This window comes from Phyllobates terribilis, unplaced genomic scaffold (genome assembly GCF_046119375.1).
Source record: "Phyllobates terribilis strain yellow unplaced genomic scaffold, ASM4611937v1 Scaffold_8__6_contigs__length_399053987, whole genome shotgun sequence".
Classification (NCBI taxonomy): Eukaryota; Metazoa; Chordata; class Amphibia; order Anura; family Dendrobatidae; genus Phyllobates; species Phyllobates terribilis.
The window spans coordinates 151,534,953-151,551,835 of NW_027362768.1; the positions used below are offsets into that span (position 1 = coordinate 151,534,953).

The following is a 16,883-nucleotide window of genomic DNA, read 5'->3' on the forward strand; positions in this document are numbered from 1 at the left end:
CAGTTGCAAAAACCATCAAGCGCTACAAAGAAACTGGCTCACATGAGGACTGCCCCAGGAAAGGAAGACCAAGAGTTACCTCTGCTTCTGAGGATAAGTTTATCCGAGTCACCAGCCTCAGAAATCGCAGGTTAACAGCAGCTCAGATTAGAGACCAGGTCAATGCCACACAGAGTTCTAGCAGCAGACACATCTCTGCAACAACTGTTAAGAGGAGACTTTGTGCAGCAGGCCTTCATGGTAAAATAGCTGCTAGGAAACCACTGCTAAGGACAGGCAACAAGCAGAAGAGACTTGTTTGGGCTAAAGAACACAAGGAATGGACATTAGACCAGTAGAAATCTGTGCTTTGGTCTGATGAGTCCAAATTTGAGATCTTTGGTTCCAACCACCGTGTCTTTGTGCGAAGCAGAAAAGGTGAACGGATGGACTCTACATGCCTGGTTCCCACCGTGAAGCATGGAGGAGGAGGTGTGATGGTGTTGGGGTGCTTTGCTGGTGACACTGTTGGGGATTTATTCAAAATTGAAGGCATACTGAACCAGCATGGTTACCACAGCATCTTGCAGCGGCATGCTATTCCATCCGGTTTGCGTTTAGTTGGACCATCATTTATTTTTCAACAGGACAATGACCCCAAACACACCTCCAGGCGGTGTAAGGGCTATTTTACCAAGAAGGAGAGTGATGGGATGCTACGCCAGATGACCTGGCCTCTACAGTCACCAGACCTGAACCCAATCGAGATGGTTTGGGGTGAGCTGGACCGCAGAGTGAAGGCAAAAGGGCCAACAAGTGCTAAGCATCTCTGGGAACTCCTTCAAGATTGTTGGAAGACCATTTCCAGTGACTACCTCTTGAAGCTCATCTAGAGAATGCCAAGAGTGTGCAAAGCAGTCATCAAAGCAAAAGGTGGCTACTTTGAAGAACCTAGAATATAAGACATATTTTCAGTTGTTTCACACTTTTTTGTTAAGTATATAATTCCACATGTGTTAATTCATAGTTTTGATGCCTTCAGTGTGAATGTACAATTTTCATAGTCATGAAAATACAGAAAAATCTTTAAATGAGAAGGTGTGTCCAAACTTTTGGTCTGTACTGTATGTAGTTGCTAATCGTTGTGACCTTATTTAAGTGTTTAAGTTGGATCTATGATTATGTAGTATGTAACTAAAGAGTTAAATGCGGCTCACTCGTGATTGGATAATATACTTTTTGAAATAATTCACTCATGATTCGGCATCTAAACAATGACTAAAGGCGCTTTATGCTCCCGAAACGCGTCAGTCTCTACCTCATGGGGAACCTTTTTTATAGTTTTTAAATGGATTTTTGATTAAAGAGAAAAAGGTTTGTTGTAAAGAAGTGGTTGTGCGGCTTGCCTTCCTTTTCCTTTGGTTCTTCAGTAGTTGTTCTTCAATACCAATGCATTTGGTGTATTTTGGATTGGATTGTTAGAAAATTAAGTCTATGCCTGCAATGAGCAGGTGCAAATTGATGCCAAAATTTGTGATATTTTCTGACTTAAGGCTTAATACATTTTTTTAATGTCCCCTCTTCCACACACTTGTGTCTCCATGTTCCCTATGCAGCTCAATCAAGTCATGTAATTTCTGTTTTTATAGAAAAGCGTAGCACTTTAGTAGACTCATCCATATACTGATTAGCTACAGTTTTACAGCTTGCATGACACTGTCTATCCTATTAGTGTTTACAAAATGTCCAGTGTATACCATCTGCCTTATATTGATGTCCTCTGCCTCCTGCTTGTAAGAGCTTACAGGGGGAAACATATCACAAGCAGGAGGCATAGCTGCATCACAGAATACATTGACACTCTGCACTGTGAGTTTGAAGACTTGCAGTCTACTGTACCTGTTGACATTACACATGGGAGTCAAAGTAGAACAAGAGCAGTCCTATGTACCAAGATGGCAGGCATCCTTGAAATGGCACATCAACTAAAGCTGTTATAAACAGGCCCATCACAAAACTGCACTCTACAGACAAAAAGTGTTTGGAGTGTTTTTTATAGCTTTACAATGGTGCATCAATTAACCTGACAATCATTTTTAATTCACACCCCCTTGAGTAAATACATTTTTTTCTCACCATTATTGCCTTTTACTATAGTATTCTCAAATTGAACTATTTTCATATATGAAATGTTCTCTGCTGGGGAGGCACGGCCATTGAATTCTATGGACTGTACTGTACATTTGCACTATAACACGTGACTATACAGAAAATATGAAACCAGAGAAACCTGCATTGACTTGAAGTTATGTTTGGTTACAGGTGTTCGCTAATGGGGTTTGATCTTAACAGACACTGGCAGGACCCATCTCCATGGGCTCACCCTACTTTGTATGGAGTGAAGCAACTAATCTTAGAGATGCACAACAGTCCGGTAAGTTCTATAATAACTTATATAGAATCCATTTTTGGTGCTTACATAGCTATGTATACCTAGATAGTGCTGGGCATCAAAAAGTTGAATTATGTAATTAATATTAGAAATGAGCAAATTGATTTGTTGCTAAACAAATATATTACAAATTTCTTCAAATTTTCAAAATCTTGGAAAATCTTTAGGGATTCGATTCTCAAGAACCCAGGAAAATGGTAGCCATTTGTCTGTCATTTCGCCTGCTTCTTTTGAGAGACAGTTTGGGGTAAAAAAATAAACATTATAGACATGTTCTAGGCTTGTCCTCCACCTGTCTTTGCGCTGCTGCAGCATTTTGATCCTCTGTGCCTTTCTTTGAATGTTCCTGTGCTCCAGCACTGAGGCTTCACGTAATGACGTGAAGAGTGATGCACGTCATTACTGTCGATGACGTCCATTCCCGCTAAATGGGGCCAACTGTGGGGGAATAATAGGCCTTGCCCACGCAAGGGAGCCTGGAAGGATCCAAAGACTGGAGCGGCAGACTCCAAAGTGTGTTTCTTCTTTCTAACTTGCCGACCGCTGCCTGTTGTAAAGTGTAATCCACATCTAGCAACAGCGATGCTGAGATGGATTACAGGAAGTTGGTGGAGGACAGGGTTCTTTGTTTCTCTGCTCCTGCTCTCCTGTCTGTGAAACGTCATATAGACATTACAAAAGAAACCAGCTTTCAGTCTGATGTAGACAGTCATTGAACAGTGGCAGGAGAAATGCATACTGGGAACTGAGGGAAACAATGTACTTGCTCCTACAGTGCTGGCAGAATGTAAAAAAAGAGGAACCAACCACTCAAAAGGTGTGGGTGGCAAAGTACAGAGGATAATCTGGAGAGTTCCTAAACATATTAGATGGGTATGTGCACCAAAAGCAGTTGTTCCTTGTTGTGGGGGGTGCAGACAGGAAATGAGGGCATGCATTTCTACAGATTATGTGTGAAAGTACAAGCACACTTTAAAATTGTGTTGTCCTTATTCATTATCTTCTTTCCTGGAAGTTCCAGTATATTCAATATCGCTCACTACATCTTTATAGTCATTGGCTGAAAACCATTAAAATGTATTTACACCCCCCTTCGGCATGTAAGTCGATGAGTGAGCAGAATTGTGAATTATTCTAAAGATGGAAATTGCATCAATTCTGGAAGGAACCAAATCCTGAACGTTTCCATTCTGCATATTAATGCGGCAACTTTTTTAAACATCTAGAATAAGAGCTTTTCGTTACTTAAATGAAAATCCTTCGAAATATTTAACATACGGAGCCCTCTGGGCATCTGTTTAAGCTTTGTGGGAGACCGGACTAAAGTTTTTTATGAGTGTTTGAAATAAAGTTCTATTTAAGCTTTTGAAAGGAGATGGATTCTCTGTAATATTCCCAGAGAGCTTGTGTTCAAGACAAGTTAGGTCTTTGAATCATTAACCAGGCACTGATTGATTGAAACATCATATTTCTTTTGCTGGATGATTTAAATGATGTATGCAGGGCAGAGTCGGTTCTGGTTGAGAGGATTATGCCTCCCTGGATTTTAGAAGCTCACTCTCGAGATATTTCAAACATGTATATTTTTGTAAAATATACTGTATATATATTTTTTTTTTCCTATGCTTTGCAAATAATTGGCAATTATTTATACTTTGAGGGCACTGAGTGGTTTTGTTTCTCAAGTCGAATCATAATATTCCATTGTTGTTAATCTCAAGATGCATCCAAATTTTCCCATGGTGTGGTCTCGCCAGGTATATCCTTTGATGGTTTGGCGCAGTAAGGCATCATCCACATGGCAGATCTGAATGCAGACACATGGAGTCCTAGCTGTGGTCATAGCTTGGTGCCTACATGAAGGTCCTGGACCCCAGTGAAAAATCTGTAACAGGGTCCTCTCTTATCATCTGCTATTTATGATACTGGTGCCTTTTTTTGTGGCACCCACGCATGCAATAGGGCTGACATGTGACTGCTACCTCTTCAACAAGGCATGGGAGATATGTTGACTTTTCCAGGAGTCTAGGACTTCTTCCCTTATTACTAGAGCCTCCTTGACATTATGGGAAAGTTGGCAAGTATGGTGTAGCCATATAGGGGATATGGCTGCACCATACATGCCAACTTTCCCATAATGTCAAGAAGGCTTTACTAATAAGGGAAGATGCCCCAGACTCCTGGAAAAGTCAGCATATCTCCCATTCCCTGTTGAACTTGCCTAAAACATCACAAAAATCAGTTATTCTAGGAAATGTATTTAGAAAGGCTGGAATGGGTGATGGAATGTAATGGGGGAGCGAAGAGATGGTGAACAGCACAGGTTACATGACTTAAGAAAAGGCTATGACTATGGTCGAAATTTGCCATCCCCTCCCAGATCCTTCTAGTGAAAAGTTGGCAAGCATGAGTTACACCCCAAGTGCCACTGTATGACATATTATCAACATATATTGCCTTTGAGCCATCAATGGTTGCGGAATTATGATATTAGAGCTGAGAAAACTCCTTCTGCTGGGAAAGGAAGAAGAGAATATATTTTAGCTGCCAGAGGGGGAAGGAGACCAATAATGTCTAGAGCCCGCCTCTAGCAGTTCTCATTAATAGAAGCACCAGTTTCTATAATAGAAACGTTAATTATTTGGGCACTTTTGAAATGATTTATAAGTAAACACATTTAATTAAATTGTATCCTAACGTTTCTATTGATTCCATAACGTCTGATTAATTTAATTAGAAACAAACAACTTTTCCAAAACAATTCGACCGACAGGCATAAAAACAGAAATTTACCAAAGCGCAATGACCGGTGATTTATCCATAGCACCGGCACGTTGGAGGGATTGAAGTACAGTTCAGGACTGGAAATCTATTTTTGCCATGATTACTGGCGAGAGGACCTTTAAAGTGTGAGCGATGATGCCTGGCGTAGGGGCTCGGGTGATGGATGTGTTCGTAAAGGTCAGGGTAATTCCCAATACAGGCCTCTGACCTTTCCCTATTGCAGTACTGTGCTGGGACTCACAAATACATTTCATTCAGCTGCAGACTGAGTAACAGACAGGACATGACAAAGATTTACTGTACACCAGATTTGGATGATCCATCATATTTCTCCGTTATTTCATGGAAGTTTCCATAAGTAAGTGGGAGATTAGGGCACTCTACGCTCAAGCCTGTATTGGCCAACAATTCTGTGCACTTTAGCTGGTGTCCCGGGTACAATGGGAGAAATTTATCTTTATTTTTTTTTAATTCTAGTGAATTCAGAAATGAATGTCCATCTTGCTGGTCTGTAGGTAACATCTTAAGGAATGCTTCTCAAAGATTGGCAATGGGTACAATACTTCTGCTCAATATCGCAGTAAAAGCATTAATACATCAATACATATATTTCTTTTGCCCTTGGCTCAAGATATCCAAAGACATGTTCAACTTTTTTTTTTTTAAAAGAGATATTACAATTGTTTGTTGGGAGATATTCATGCCCAAAGTGTCCAGGTGATAACTGGTGGGTTGTTGGGATTCCACCACTGGATACCCCAACGATTCAAAGAACGGAGCTAGGAAATACTTCATAAGAAAAGAGCTCAAGTGATTAGCTAGTTATCCCCTATCATGTGAATCAGGGATAACTAAAAACGTAAGGGCGGATGATAGAAGGTAAAAGTAGGATATATGCTTCCAAGGGGAATTGGATATTTCGCCCCCAGCTGTTCACCCCCAGCAATTCGCCCCTGGGTACATTTCACCCCCGCACATTTCATCCCCAGCATTTGGCCCCCAGGATGTTTTGCCCCCGCACATCTCATCCCCGCATATATTGCCCCCAGTTCGAAACATCCAGGGGAGAAACGTGCGGGGGCGAAATGTGCGGGGGCGAATCTTCCTGGGGGTGAAGTTGACACGCCCCTGGGCCGTGTGTGGGGGAATACCCGGAGCTGGGTCTCTGTGTAATGCTAAGGGTTGTAGTCTCCGTGGCGGCGACCCGGTCCCATGGCTCAGGGTGGTCAAACCAGTGGCGGATCTGTTTACTTGGTTTTTAATGTAGAAATGTCCGACTACGCCACCCGTGGATTGCGGTCACTGAGAACCGCCGCTGCGGGGCAGACCGCTGAGGCTGATGTTGTGTGCGCAGCAGAGGGTAGTATAACTCCCCACGGGAGGAGTATAGCCTCAGGGCAGCGTGCGTAGATGGTGAGGGTTGTGGTGCATGGGCGCAGCAGAAATGACTCAGAGTCCGTGCAGTTCAGGGTCTTTACTGTTGGTAATAAAGAAGGCCCTGCCGGGAGTACTGGCTAACATTAGAGGCCTGGTCAGTCTGTGAGCGAACAAGAGTCCCTCTGGCCAGGTGGAGATGTAGGCCTTCCCGTCTGACTGCACTCTTCCTGGCTACCCTGCTGTAGTTGTGTAGTAGCCCACGTCCCTGAGTGTACCGTGTGGTGCTCACCCGTATGGCTGGTGATTTGGGGCCTTTGGTACCTTCCGCTCCTCGATGGCGGTACCGGTCCCTTGCGTGTGACTGAGCCTCCGGGCTTTCTATGGCCAGAGGACCTGAAATCCCCTGACAGGTGGTTTCTGCTGCTGGATGTGGATATCCTCACAGCCTCGGACTCCGGTGTCCGGTTCTCTGTGTCTTCTGCCAGGATGAGCTCTATCAGCTCCAATCCCTGGCCTTCAGCTCCTGTCTCCTACAGAGCTCCTTGCTGCTGCTCTGTCCCTTCCTCTGGAACTACTCCCTAACCCCGCCCCAGATCCAGTTTATAAAGGGCAGGTTCCTCCCCTCCCTGGACTGGGGCAGGAGGCGTTGCATGTGATAGTGCTCCTGACCAGGAAAACCCATGCTCGCTCTCAGACATGGTATTTCTACCACTGTGGCAACCAGACTCCTGGGGTGCCACATTCCACCCTGGTAAATTTTAGTACTCCGGGACTAAACACATTTTTTTTTAAAACATACATAACAGGGTATAAGCAATAACACATCAACATATGTACAAGGAGTTCAGTCTTTATAGGTCACAGCGCTTCCGTAACCAGGTGTCCATGTCACCCAAGATGTCTTTTGAGGGACCCGGCCCAAACCCTCCCCGTAGGCCCTGGGGTGGCTACAGGGCATCGATGATCCGGCGTTGGACCACGTCTTCAGCCACCTCCACGGGTTTTTGTTCTGTGGTCTAGCACAAAAGGGGGTACTTAACAGGTGCAACTATTTACAAGGTACAGTTCCGGTTATTCATTGTCCATAACCTGTCAGTCCATGAACCCTGTCGGGTAACTTGAGAAACATGATTATTATTCATGCAACAAACATAAAACATTTCAACATTTGCAATATCCAGGTATATATCTTTTTTTTTTTTTCTAGATTCTCCAGCGAGCGGGCTTCTGACCTCTAGTGCTCCTGGTGGACCTACGTAACACACTATCTGGTGGTGTTCTTTCTGGGTCCCCTGTTTCCACCCCTTGTGTAGTGGGCTCGCTAGTGTCTGCACTACAGGTGTTTGGAGATGTTACGGGTAGGTTGGGCAGCTTTCTGCGTACTCTTTGGCTTACTACGGGCACGGCAGGCTCACTACTAGCAGACGGTTGATTCTCCTGGGCTGCTGGTATGGAATCTTCTGCCTCGGGGGCCGGTTGCTCTCCCAACACTACTTGCTCTTCTGTAGGCCCTTGAGGGGCTGGCTGGAGAAAGGTAAGGACGGGTACCACAATAGCGTTGTTAATTTGTGTCCAGGACCGGGCAAATTCTCCGAGTACTGTACTGACCATTTCTTCCCTTTCCTCTGCGGGTTGAGGGCTATCTTGGTCTTCATCAGTGCTTTGCAGCTGCTCGGGACACTTCTTCAGGTGGTATCTGGAGACAGTGGCTGTGGTCTCTCCTTCATCCTTACTGATAATGCATACTTTCGGATTTCCATGGCTTGAGGGCAGTACTGTGTACGGGTCTTTCTCCCACTGGTCAACCAACTTATGGAGCCGCCTCTTCCTCTTCAAGACCTGCTCTCCAGGTGCCAGGGGAACAGCGGGAGCATGCTGGTTGTAAGTCCTCTCTTGCCTTTCTCTTGCTTGAGACAGACTTCTCTCAACACTCTCCTGCACTTTCCGGTACTGCTGCCGTTCTGTATCCCAGTCTGCCTCTGGCGAGGTGTCCTCGGGTGTCAGGACTCCCATATCCAGGTCAATAGGCACCTTACCAAAACTTGCTCTCATTAGGTAAGCCGGAGTGCAGTTGGTAGAATTTACTGGGATGGGGTTATACAAGTCCACCAGATCAGGCAGTTTTTCAGGCCACAGACTGCGTTCTTCCAGGGGCAACGTTTTTAGCAAGTCTATCACCACCTGGTTCATCTTCTCACATAATCCATTGGTTTGGGGGTGATAGGGCGTTGTCCTTATCTTCTTGCAGCCATACAGGTTGCAGAACTCCTGGAAGACCTCCGCTTCGAAGGCTGGACCTTGGTCAGTCAACACTTGCTCCGGATACCCGTGTGGACGGCAGAAGTGCTGCTGGAAGGCTCTAGCTGCTGTCTGAGCTGTTAAGTCCTTGACAGGGACCACCACCAGGAACCGGGAGTAGTGGTCTACGATGGTGAGGGCGTAGACGTACCCGGAACTACTTGGAGCCAGCTTCACATGGTCCAGGGCTACCAGTTCTAGTGGCTGCTTGGTGATGATGGGCTGCAGGGGAGTTTTCTGGCTGGCACGGTCCTTCCTTCTCAGGTTGCACGGGCCGCAGTCTCTGCACCATCTCTCAATAGCCCCTTTCATGCCTACCCAGAAGAACCATTCATGCAACAGGAACTCCAATTTTTTCCATCCAAAGTGCCCTGCTCCGTCGTGGTATGCCTCCAGGACCCTAGCCGCGTCTCGTCTTGGGACCACTACCTGCCAGGTCAGCTCATGTGTCCGGGAGTTGACAATTCTAAGGCACAGCTTCCCCTTGTAGAGAAACAGTTTACTCTTCTCCTTCCACAGCTGTTTTGTCTCTTCCGGAGCGTCTGGGTCAAGGCGGGCATCAGCCTGTGTCAGCATTTCTTTCACCAGGCGGACTGCTGGGTCACTGTCTTGCGTCTCCGCCCAGCTGTAGTGGGGTAAGGGGTTGAACGTGGCAGAGTGCTTGTCCCTTACACAGTGGGAACACTGGGTAATCCCATGACGGTGGAGCGCAGGAAGTTCAATCTCTTCCAGTTCTTCTGGATGTTCCCCTCCGTCCGGCAAGTTTGGCATCCTGGACAGGGCATCTGTGTTGGCATTTGTGCGTCCCGCCCGGTATTTGATGGTAAACTCATAGTTGGACAGCCGGGCCATCCATCTTTGCTCCAGGGCACCAAGTCTTGCAGTGTCCAGGTGTGTCAATGGGTTGTTGTCCGTGTACACAGTGAACTTGGCAGAGGCAAGGTAATGTTTGAAACGTTCGGTCACTGGCCACACCACAGCCAGGAACTCTAGCTTGAAGGAGCTATAATTCTCAGGGTTTCTCTCTGTGGGCCGTAGTTTTGGGCTGGCGTACGCAATTACCCGCTCTCTGCCCTGCTGGATCTGGGATAGTACGGGTCCTAGCCCCACGTTACTGGCGTCTGTGTGGAGGATGAAAGGCTGGCCGTAATCAGGGTAAGCCCGGACCTCATCCCCCGTGAGGGCCATCTTCAGCTGGTGGAATGACTCCTCTTCCAGCTTGTCCCACCTGAAGGGCGGCTTCTGATTCTTGGTCTTTGACTGACCCAACAGGAGGTTTTGCATAGGGGCTGCCATTTTGGTGAACCCGGGGATGAATCTTCGGTAGTAGCCTACCAACCCGAGGAACTGCCGCACTTCCTTTATGCTGGAGGGTCTTGGCCAGTCCTTAATCACTGTGATCTTATCAGGGTCTGGAGCTACTCCGTCAGCACTCACCACGTGTCCCAGGTACTGTACCTTTGGTTTCAGTAGATGACACTTGGAGGGTTTCACCTTTAGGCCGTAGCCTGCCAGGGCGTCAAACACCTCTGCCAGATATGGACATCCGTGTCACTTACTTTTATACCCATCTATATGGGTGACAGTTCTTATGATATGTTATGTTGGGGGAATTATGATATAGGATCCAAAATGGGTATGAGTCAAATATGTTGTTTATTAATTAATAACCTAGTGACCTCCCTTTGGATGTTATCTTTTTTTTTTTTTTATATATATATACTTTACTATGAACTGAGACGAACGTGGGACTGGTGATCTTTTATAATTGATATAGGAGTGGAGATCAATTTTATAGTCGAGATTTACTGTTCGTGATCTACCTTCCCGAGTTCTACTCAGTTTGAGGAATTGGTTTCTGTATAGATTGTTTTGGAATAGTATCATGTGTCCTATGCCATGATCCCTGAGACATTGTTCCCCTTATTAACATTATCCTTGATGTCCGCCTCGCATTTTCCTTCTCTATTCTTTCTCTCCTTCCCCCTCCTCCTCTCTTCTCCCCCGTCCTTGCTTTCACTATGGGTGTTTCACACTTACCTCTTACACTTGTTCTTGAAGATTATATGCATTGCATATAAGGGAATGCCGTAGACAGGAACGCATGCGCGTCGCGATGCCCTGTATGCCCGCCAGCTCTCTGTATCTATAATGTTGTTCGGCAATGCGTCGCTTGCCGGAGGTCATGTGGCGCGGAGGCTGGCCGGCGTCTTGGTCTCCGTGGTTACGCATGCGTCACATCTGGCTCTACGGGAATGCCGAGTGGCGTTGCCTGGTCTCCATGGCGATGGCAACGCTACTTCCGGCATAGAGCGCCAGCTGGCGCCTATATAAACCTACTGTTCCACCTATCCCCATGCCCCCTGAAGAAGGGAGTTCGAAACGCGCGTCGGGGCATTTCACCTTACGTGTGCGCTCTCCCAACGGGTCCCTCTGTCTCAGGCCTCCTGGATAGTACTCCGTGATCTAGTTAAATTCCTGGTGTGTATTGGCAATTATTAATTACTATAGGGATTGTACATTGAAGGGAACTGATGAGTAATTCCGTCTTGTTTATTATTGATGCATTATAGAGGTGATTTACTTGATTACCACATATATATATATCGATTTGATTGTCAACCACTGTTGCTATGACAACAACAGTTTGGTGTTTTCTAAGCCTGAGTAGTATGACTGTATAATTTAGAATATGTGGGGTCCATTGGGACAGTGACCGTGTTTTGTGAGAGGCTTTTTATGCTACCACTGTTCTCAGGTTCACTTTCCCCCTATTTTGTGCCTTTTATTTTAACTAATAAACTTTATATGAATTTCTAAAGAAATTTTTGGAAGTCCCTCTTTCGTTGTATGCTTTTGTTTTCTAATATAAATAAACGATGGGATTCAATTAGTCCTTTTATGACAGTGCTTTTGGGTATTTATATCATTGATTAATATTAATTATGATAGTGCATATGCCCCAAATGGGGTCTATCGTGTTCTATGAATTGTAAGAGTTAAGGTAATGTTTGAAACGTTCCGTCACTGCCCACACCACAGCCAGGAACTCTAGCTTGAAGGAGCTATAATTCTCAGGGTTTCTCTCTGTGGGCCGTAGTTTTCGGCTGGCGTACGCAATTACCCGCTCTCTGCCCTGCTGGATCTGGGATAGTACGGCTCCTAGCCCCACGTTACTGGCGTCTGTGTGGAAGATGAAAGGCTGGCCGTAATCAGGGTAAGCCAGGACCTCATCCCCCGTGAGGGCCATCTTCAGCTGGCGGAATGACTCCTCTTCCAGCTTGTCCCACCTGAAGGGCAGCTTCTGATTCTTGGTCTTTGACTGACCCAACAGGAGGTTTTGCATAGGGGCTGCCATTTTGGTGAACCCAGGGATGAATCTTCGGTAGTAGCCTACCAACCCGAGGAACTACCGCACTTCCATAATGCTGGAGGGTCTTGGCCAGTCCTTAATCACTGTGATCTTATCAGGGTCTGGAGCTACTCCGTCAGCACTCACCACGTGTCCCAGGTACTGTACCCTTGGTTTCAGTAGATGACACTTGGAGGGTTTCACCTTTAGGCCGTAGCCTGCAAGGGCGTCAAACACCTCTGCCAGGTGTTTCAGATGGTCCTCATATCTTTTGGAATAAACGATGATATCGTCCAGGTATAGCAGGACCGTTTCGAAATTCCTGTGCCCCAAGCAGCTCTCCATCAACCGCTGGAAGGTTCCTGGTGCGTTGCAGAGCCAGAACGGCATACAGTTGAATTCGCTGAGACCCATCGGGGTGGTGAACGCGGTCTTCTCCTTGTCTGCCTCGGCTACAGGAACCTGCCAGTACCCGCTTGTAATATCCAAAGTGGAGAAGAAGTTAGCAGACTTTAATGCAGCTAAAGATTCCTCTATCCTAGGTAACGGGTACGCATCTTTGTGTGTGATACGGTTGACCTTTCTGTAATCTACACACATTCTCATGCTGCCATCTTTCTTTTTCACAAGAACTAGTGGAGCTGCCCATGGGCTACAGCTGTCCCTGATTACCCCAGCCTCCTTCATTTCTCGCAACATTCCCTAGGCATTCTGATAGTGTGCAGGGGGTACATGGCGGTATCTTTCCTTTATGGGTGGATGGTCTCCCGTGGGGATGTGGTGTTCTACCCCCTTTACTTGCCCAAAGTCTAGCGGGTGTTTGCTAAAGACTCTTTCGTACTCCTGCACCACCCGGTAGACTCCCTGTTTTTGGTGTGAGGGAGTGGAGTCGGTGCCCACATGCAGCTTCTGACACCAGTCCTCCATTTGTTTCTTGGAGCCGTTACCCTCCTCTGGTTGAGATGGAGGCAAGGGTTCCACAGCCTTCACAGAGTTTTGGTTAACGGTGAACAATTTGGCTAGAGTGGCATACCGGGGCAAGTATACTTCTCTTTCCCTAATGTTTAGGATGCGAACGGGTACCCTCCCATGGCGTACATCGACCACCCCCCGTGCTGTCAAAATGGTGGGCCTACTGTCTGAGTAGACGGGTTCTACCATGGCTTGGTAGTCCCTTCCTCTTAACCCGATTGCAGTCCGGCACCAGATCATCATCTCACTTTTGGGGGCATGGCGATAGGGAACGGGTCACTCATCCTAACGCTACCAATCTCACCACCAGACAGTTCTACCTGTTGCCTTTTCATCCGGGCTCTGATCTCTTTTTGTAGGACACGCTGCTGGCTGGAGCTGGCGTTCACCGCAACCTGCTGTAATATGACAATTATCTCTGCAAGACAATTTTCAATAACATTAGTACCCAAGGTTATCTTAGGGTGGCTTTCACGACGGTCAATGTCCACAATAATCAGTCCTTGCGCTGGCAGTTCAACTTTACCAATTTTGATGGTCACCTCCTTGAATCCCACCTGCGGTACGGGCTGACCATTGCTTGCGATGATGCTCAAATCGTCATCTGGGTAGCGGGTAATATCTGAGTCATTCCAGTACCGCTTAAAAAGCACATAGGGGATGGTGGTTACCTGTGACCCGGTGTCCAGTAGTGCACTCATAAGAATGCCATCCAGCACCACAGGCAAGACCAGTCGTCCCCCTACGTACTTATCATGCCAGCTCGATGGGCCTGATGGTCTTATGCCTGGGGGTCGGCCCTCTGCCCCAGGTTGGGCCCGTTTAAATGACAGTACCTTGCCATATGTCCTGGTTGGTTGCAGCGGCGGCAGATGGGTTGTCCATCCTGGTCGTAGCGGTCGCTGGGCCTTCCTCTGGACGATGGGATCCTCCTCTGTCGGCTCCAAGGGACGTCCTCCAGACTGGAAGCCAGCTGGATCTTTCCTGGAGGGGACACCTGTAAAGACTGCACAGTTCTGGTTAGCGCAGCAACGCTTTTGGTCAGCTCTTGGACCTGATGGTGCATGTCTGCATCCGGGGCTTTGTCCAAAGCCTGTGCATCAGCTCCCAAAGCCTGTGGGTTACAGCGCCACCTGGTGCCGGTTCTCGGAGCACCCGGATGGCCCTGTCTTTAAACTGCGCAAAGTCCAAATCAGGGTTCTGCAAGGCCATTACACACAACTGGGTTCGGTGGGCGCTGGACTGTAGACCCTCAATGAACTGTTCAGTCAACAGCTTATCCTCATTCCGCACGCTGTCAGGGTCTGCCTGCTTAATGGCTCTCAGGGCCTCCTGCAAATTCAAAGCATAGTCCCGTATACTGTCTTGTGCCCGCTGTTTGCATCCATAAAATTTTAGCTTGATCTCTGCTGAGGTGCGGGTATCAAAAGTGTCCTTTAGATGGGCCAGTATTTCCTTTACAGTCCCCTTTTCCCTGGCTGACCAGGACTTTACTTCTCTTTGGGCTGCTCCGATTAACTGACCTATCAGGATGCTCACTTTTTGTTCCTCGGACAGGGGGTATACTTTGAATAAGCTATACAGTCTTTCTTTAATGTCGCTCAGGGTATGCGACTCCCCTGAGTACTGGGGTAACCATGCCGCTCCGGGGATATACGGCATCGTGAACGGCATCACTGCGGCAGCAGCCGTGCTGGCGGTGGGAGCTCCCTCCATTCCTGGTGTCTTCCTCTCCCCTAGTTAACCGTGGCCTATCTTCCATTGCTTCTTCTCCGTAGGCCGCGGCTTCGCAGGCGATCGTCGGGGTCGAGGACCTTGCGTCGCGCGCTGGTAAGGTCGGCGTCCGCTGGGCTCCTTCCAGGACCTTGCGCAGCGTCAGTGCGTAAGGCAGGGCTTCAGATCTCGCGCGCTTTTGGCATCCACACCCCTCTTCTTCCCGCGCGGCGTCCCAAAAATGGCGCCCAATGGCGGGAAAATGGCTGCGGATGGCGGGAAACTTCACCATAGTAAGTATCACAGTCTTTCTTCAGGCACGCAGTACCCGGTGGTTGCGGGCACGAAATCCTGCCGACTACGCCAAAGTTGACGCGCCCCCTGGGCCGTGTGTGGGGGAATACCCGGAGCCGGGTCTCTGTGTAATGCTAGGGGTTGTAGTCTCCATGGCGGCGACCCGGTCCCATGGCTCAGGCTGGTCAAACCAGTGGCGGATCTGTTTACTTGGTTTTTAATGTTGAAATGTCCGACTACGCCACCCGTGGATTGCGGTCACTGAGAACCGCCGCTGTGGGGCAGACCGCTGAGGCTGATGTTGTGTGCGCAGCAGAGGGTAGTATAACTCCCCACGGGAGGAGTATAGCCTCAGGGCAGCGTGCGTAGATGGTGAGGGTTGTGGTGCATGGGCGCAGCAGAAATGACTCAGAGTCCGTGCAGTGCAGTTCAGGCAGTTCAGGGTCTTTACTGTTGGTAATGAAGAAGGCCCTGCCGGGAGTACTGGCTAACATTAGAGGCCTGGTCAGTCTGTGAGTGAACAAGAGTCCCCCTGGCCAGGTGGAGGTGTAGGCCTTCCCGTCTGACTGCACTCTTCCTGGCTACCCTGCTGTAGTCGTGTAGTAGCCCACGTCCCTGAGTGTACCGTGTGGTGCTCACCCGTATGGCTGGTGACTTGGGGCCTTTGTTACCTTCTGTTCGTCGATGGCGGTGCCGGTCCCTTGCGTGTGATTGAGCCTCCGGGCTTTCTATGGCCAGAGGACCTGAAATCCCCTGCCAGGTGGTTTCTGCTGCTGGATGTGGATATCCTCACAGCCTCGGACTCCGGTGTCCGGTTCTCTGTGTCTTCTGCCAGGATGAGCTCTATCAGCTCCAATCACTGGCCTTCAGCTCCAGTCTCCTACAGAGCTCCTTGCTGCTGCTCTTTCCCTTCCTCTGGAAGTACTCCCTAACCCCGCCCCAGATCCAGTTTATAAAGGGCAGGTTCCTCCCCTCCCTGGACTGGGGCAGGAGGCGTTGCATGTGATAGTGCTCCTGACCAGGAAAACCCATGCTCGCTCTCAGACATGGTATTTCTACCACTGTGGCAACCAGACCCCTGGGGTGCCACAAAATGATAGGGGCGAAATGAGCGGGGGCGAAATGTACCTGGGGGGCGAACTGCTGGGGGCAAAACTTCCTATAGCCGCTTCCAAGATGAGCAACAACTGCTCTGTACACTTTGTGTCTTGAAGCCCTGACAATTAAAAGGTTTTTTTTTCAAATCCATAAATAACAAATTAAAAAAAAAAAATAAGATTAAAATAATTAACCCATATGGCAAACGTCATAAAGGAAAAAAAAAGAAAACACCAGAAATGGTCAGAGTAACTCCTTCCAAATAATGCAATAAAAATGTATGGTCTCCAATGATATCAATGGTATGAATAGAGTACCGATAAAAGCTACATCCTCCCTGCAAAAGACAAGACCTCCCACAGCTGCATCTACAGAAAAGATAAAAGTTAAATAGATTTTTTTATTATATTCTGAAGTTTTTAAGACTTCTAAAATATAAAAAAAATATATACTATAAATTATATATATTTACAAATACAGTATATGTATAAAAGTTTGGTATTACTGTAATCAAACTGATCTGAAGAGTCATTTTAACTGCATTTTGAGCGTTGTAAAAACTGT

General features: G+C 47.4%; 1 protein-coding gene across 1 annotated transcript in view; it reads left to right on the forward strand.

The window, feature by feature from the left end:
- The window catches only part of AGBL4 (AGBL carboxypeptidase 4), a 2,899,935-nt gene that overhangs the window by 2,378,235 nt on the left and 504,817 nt on the right, over positions 1 to 16,883 (forward strand). Inside the window, exon 9 of the mRNA XM_073642636.1 lies at positions 2,302 to 2,413. Coding sequence (XP_073498737.1) covers positions 2,302 to 2,413 — 112 coding nt within the window. The remainder of the gene's footprint in view (positions 1 to 2,301; positions 2,414 to 16,883) is intronic.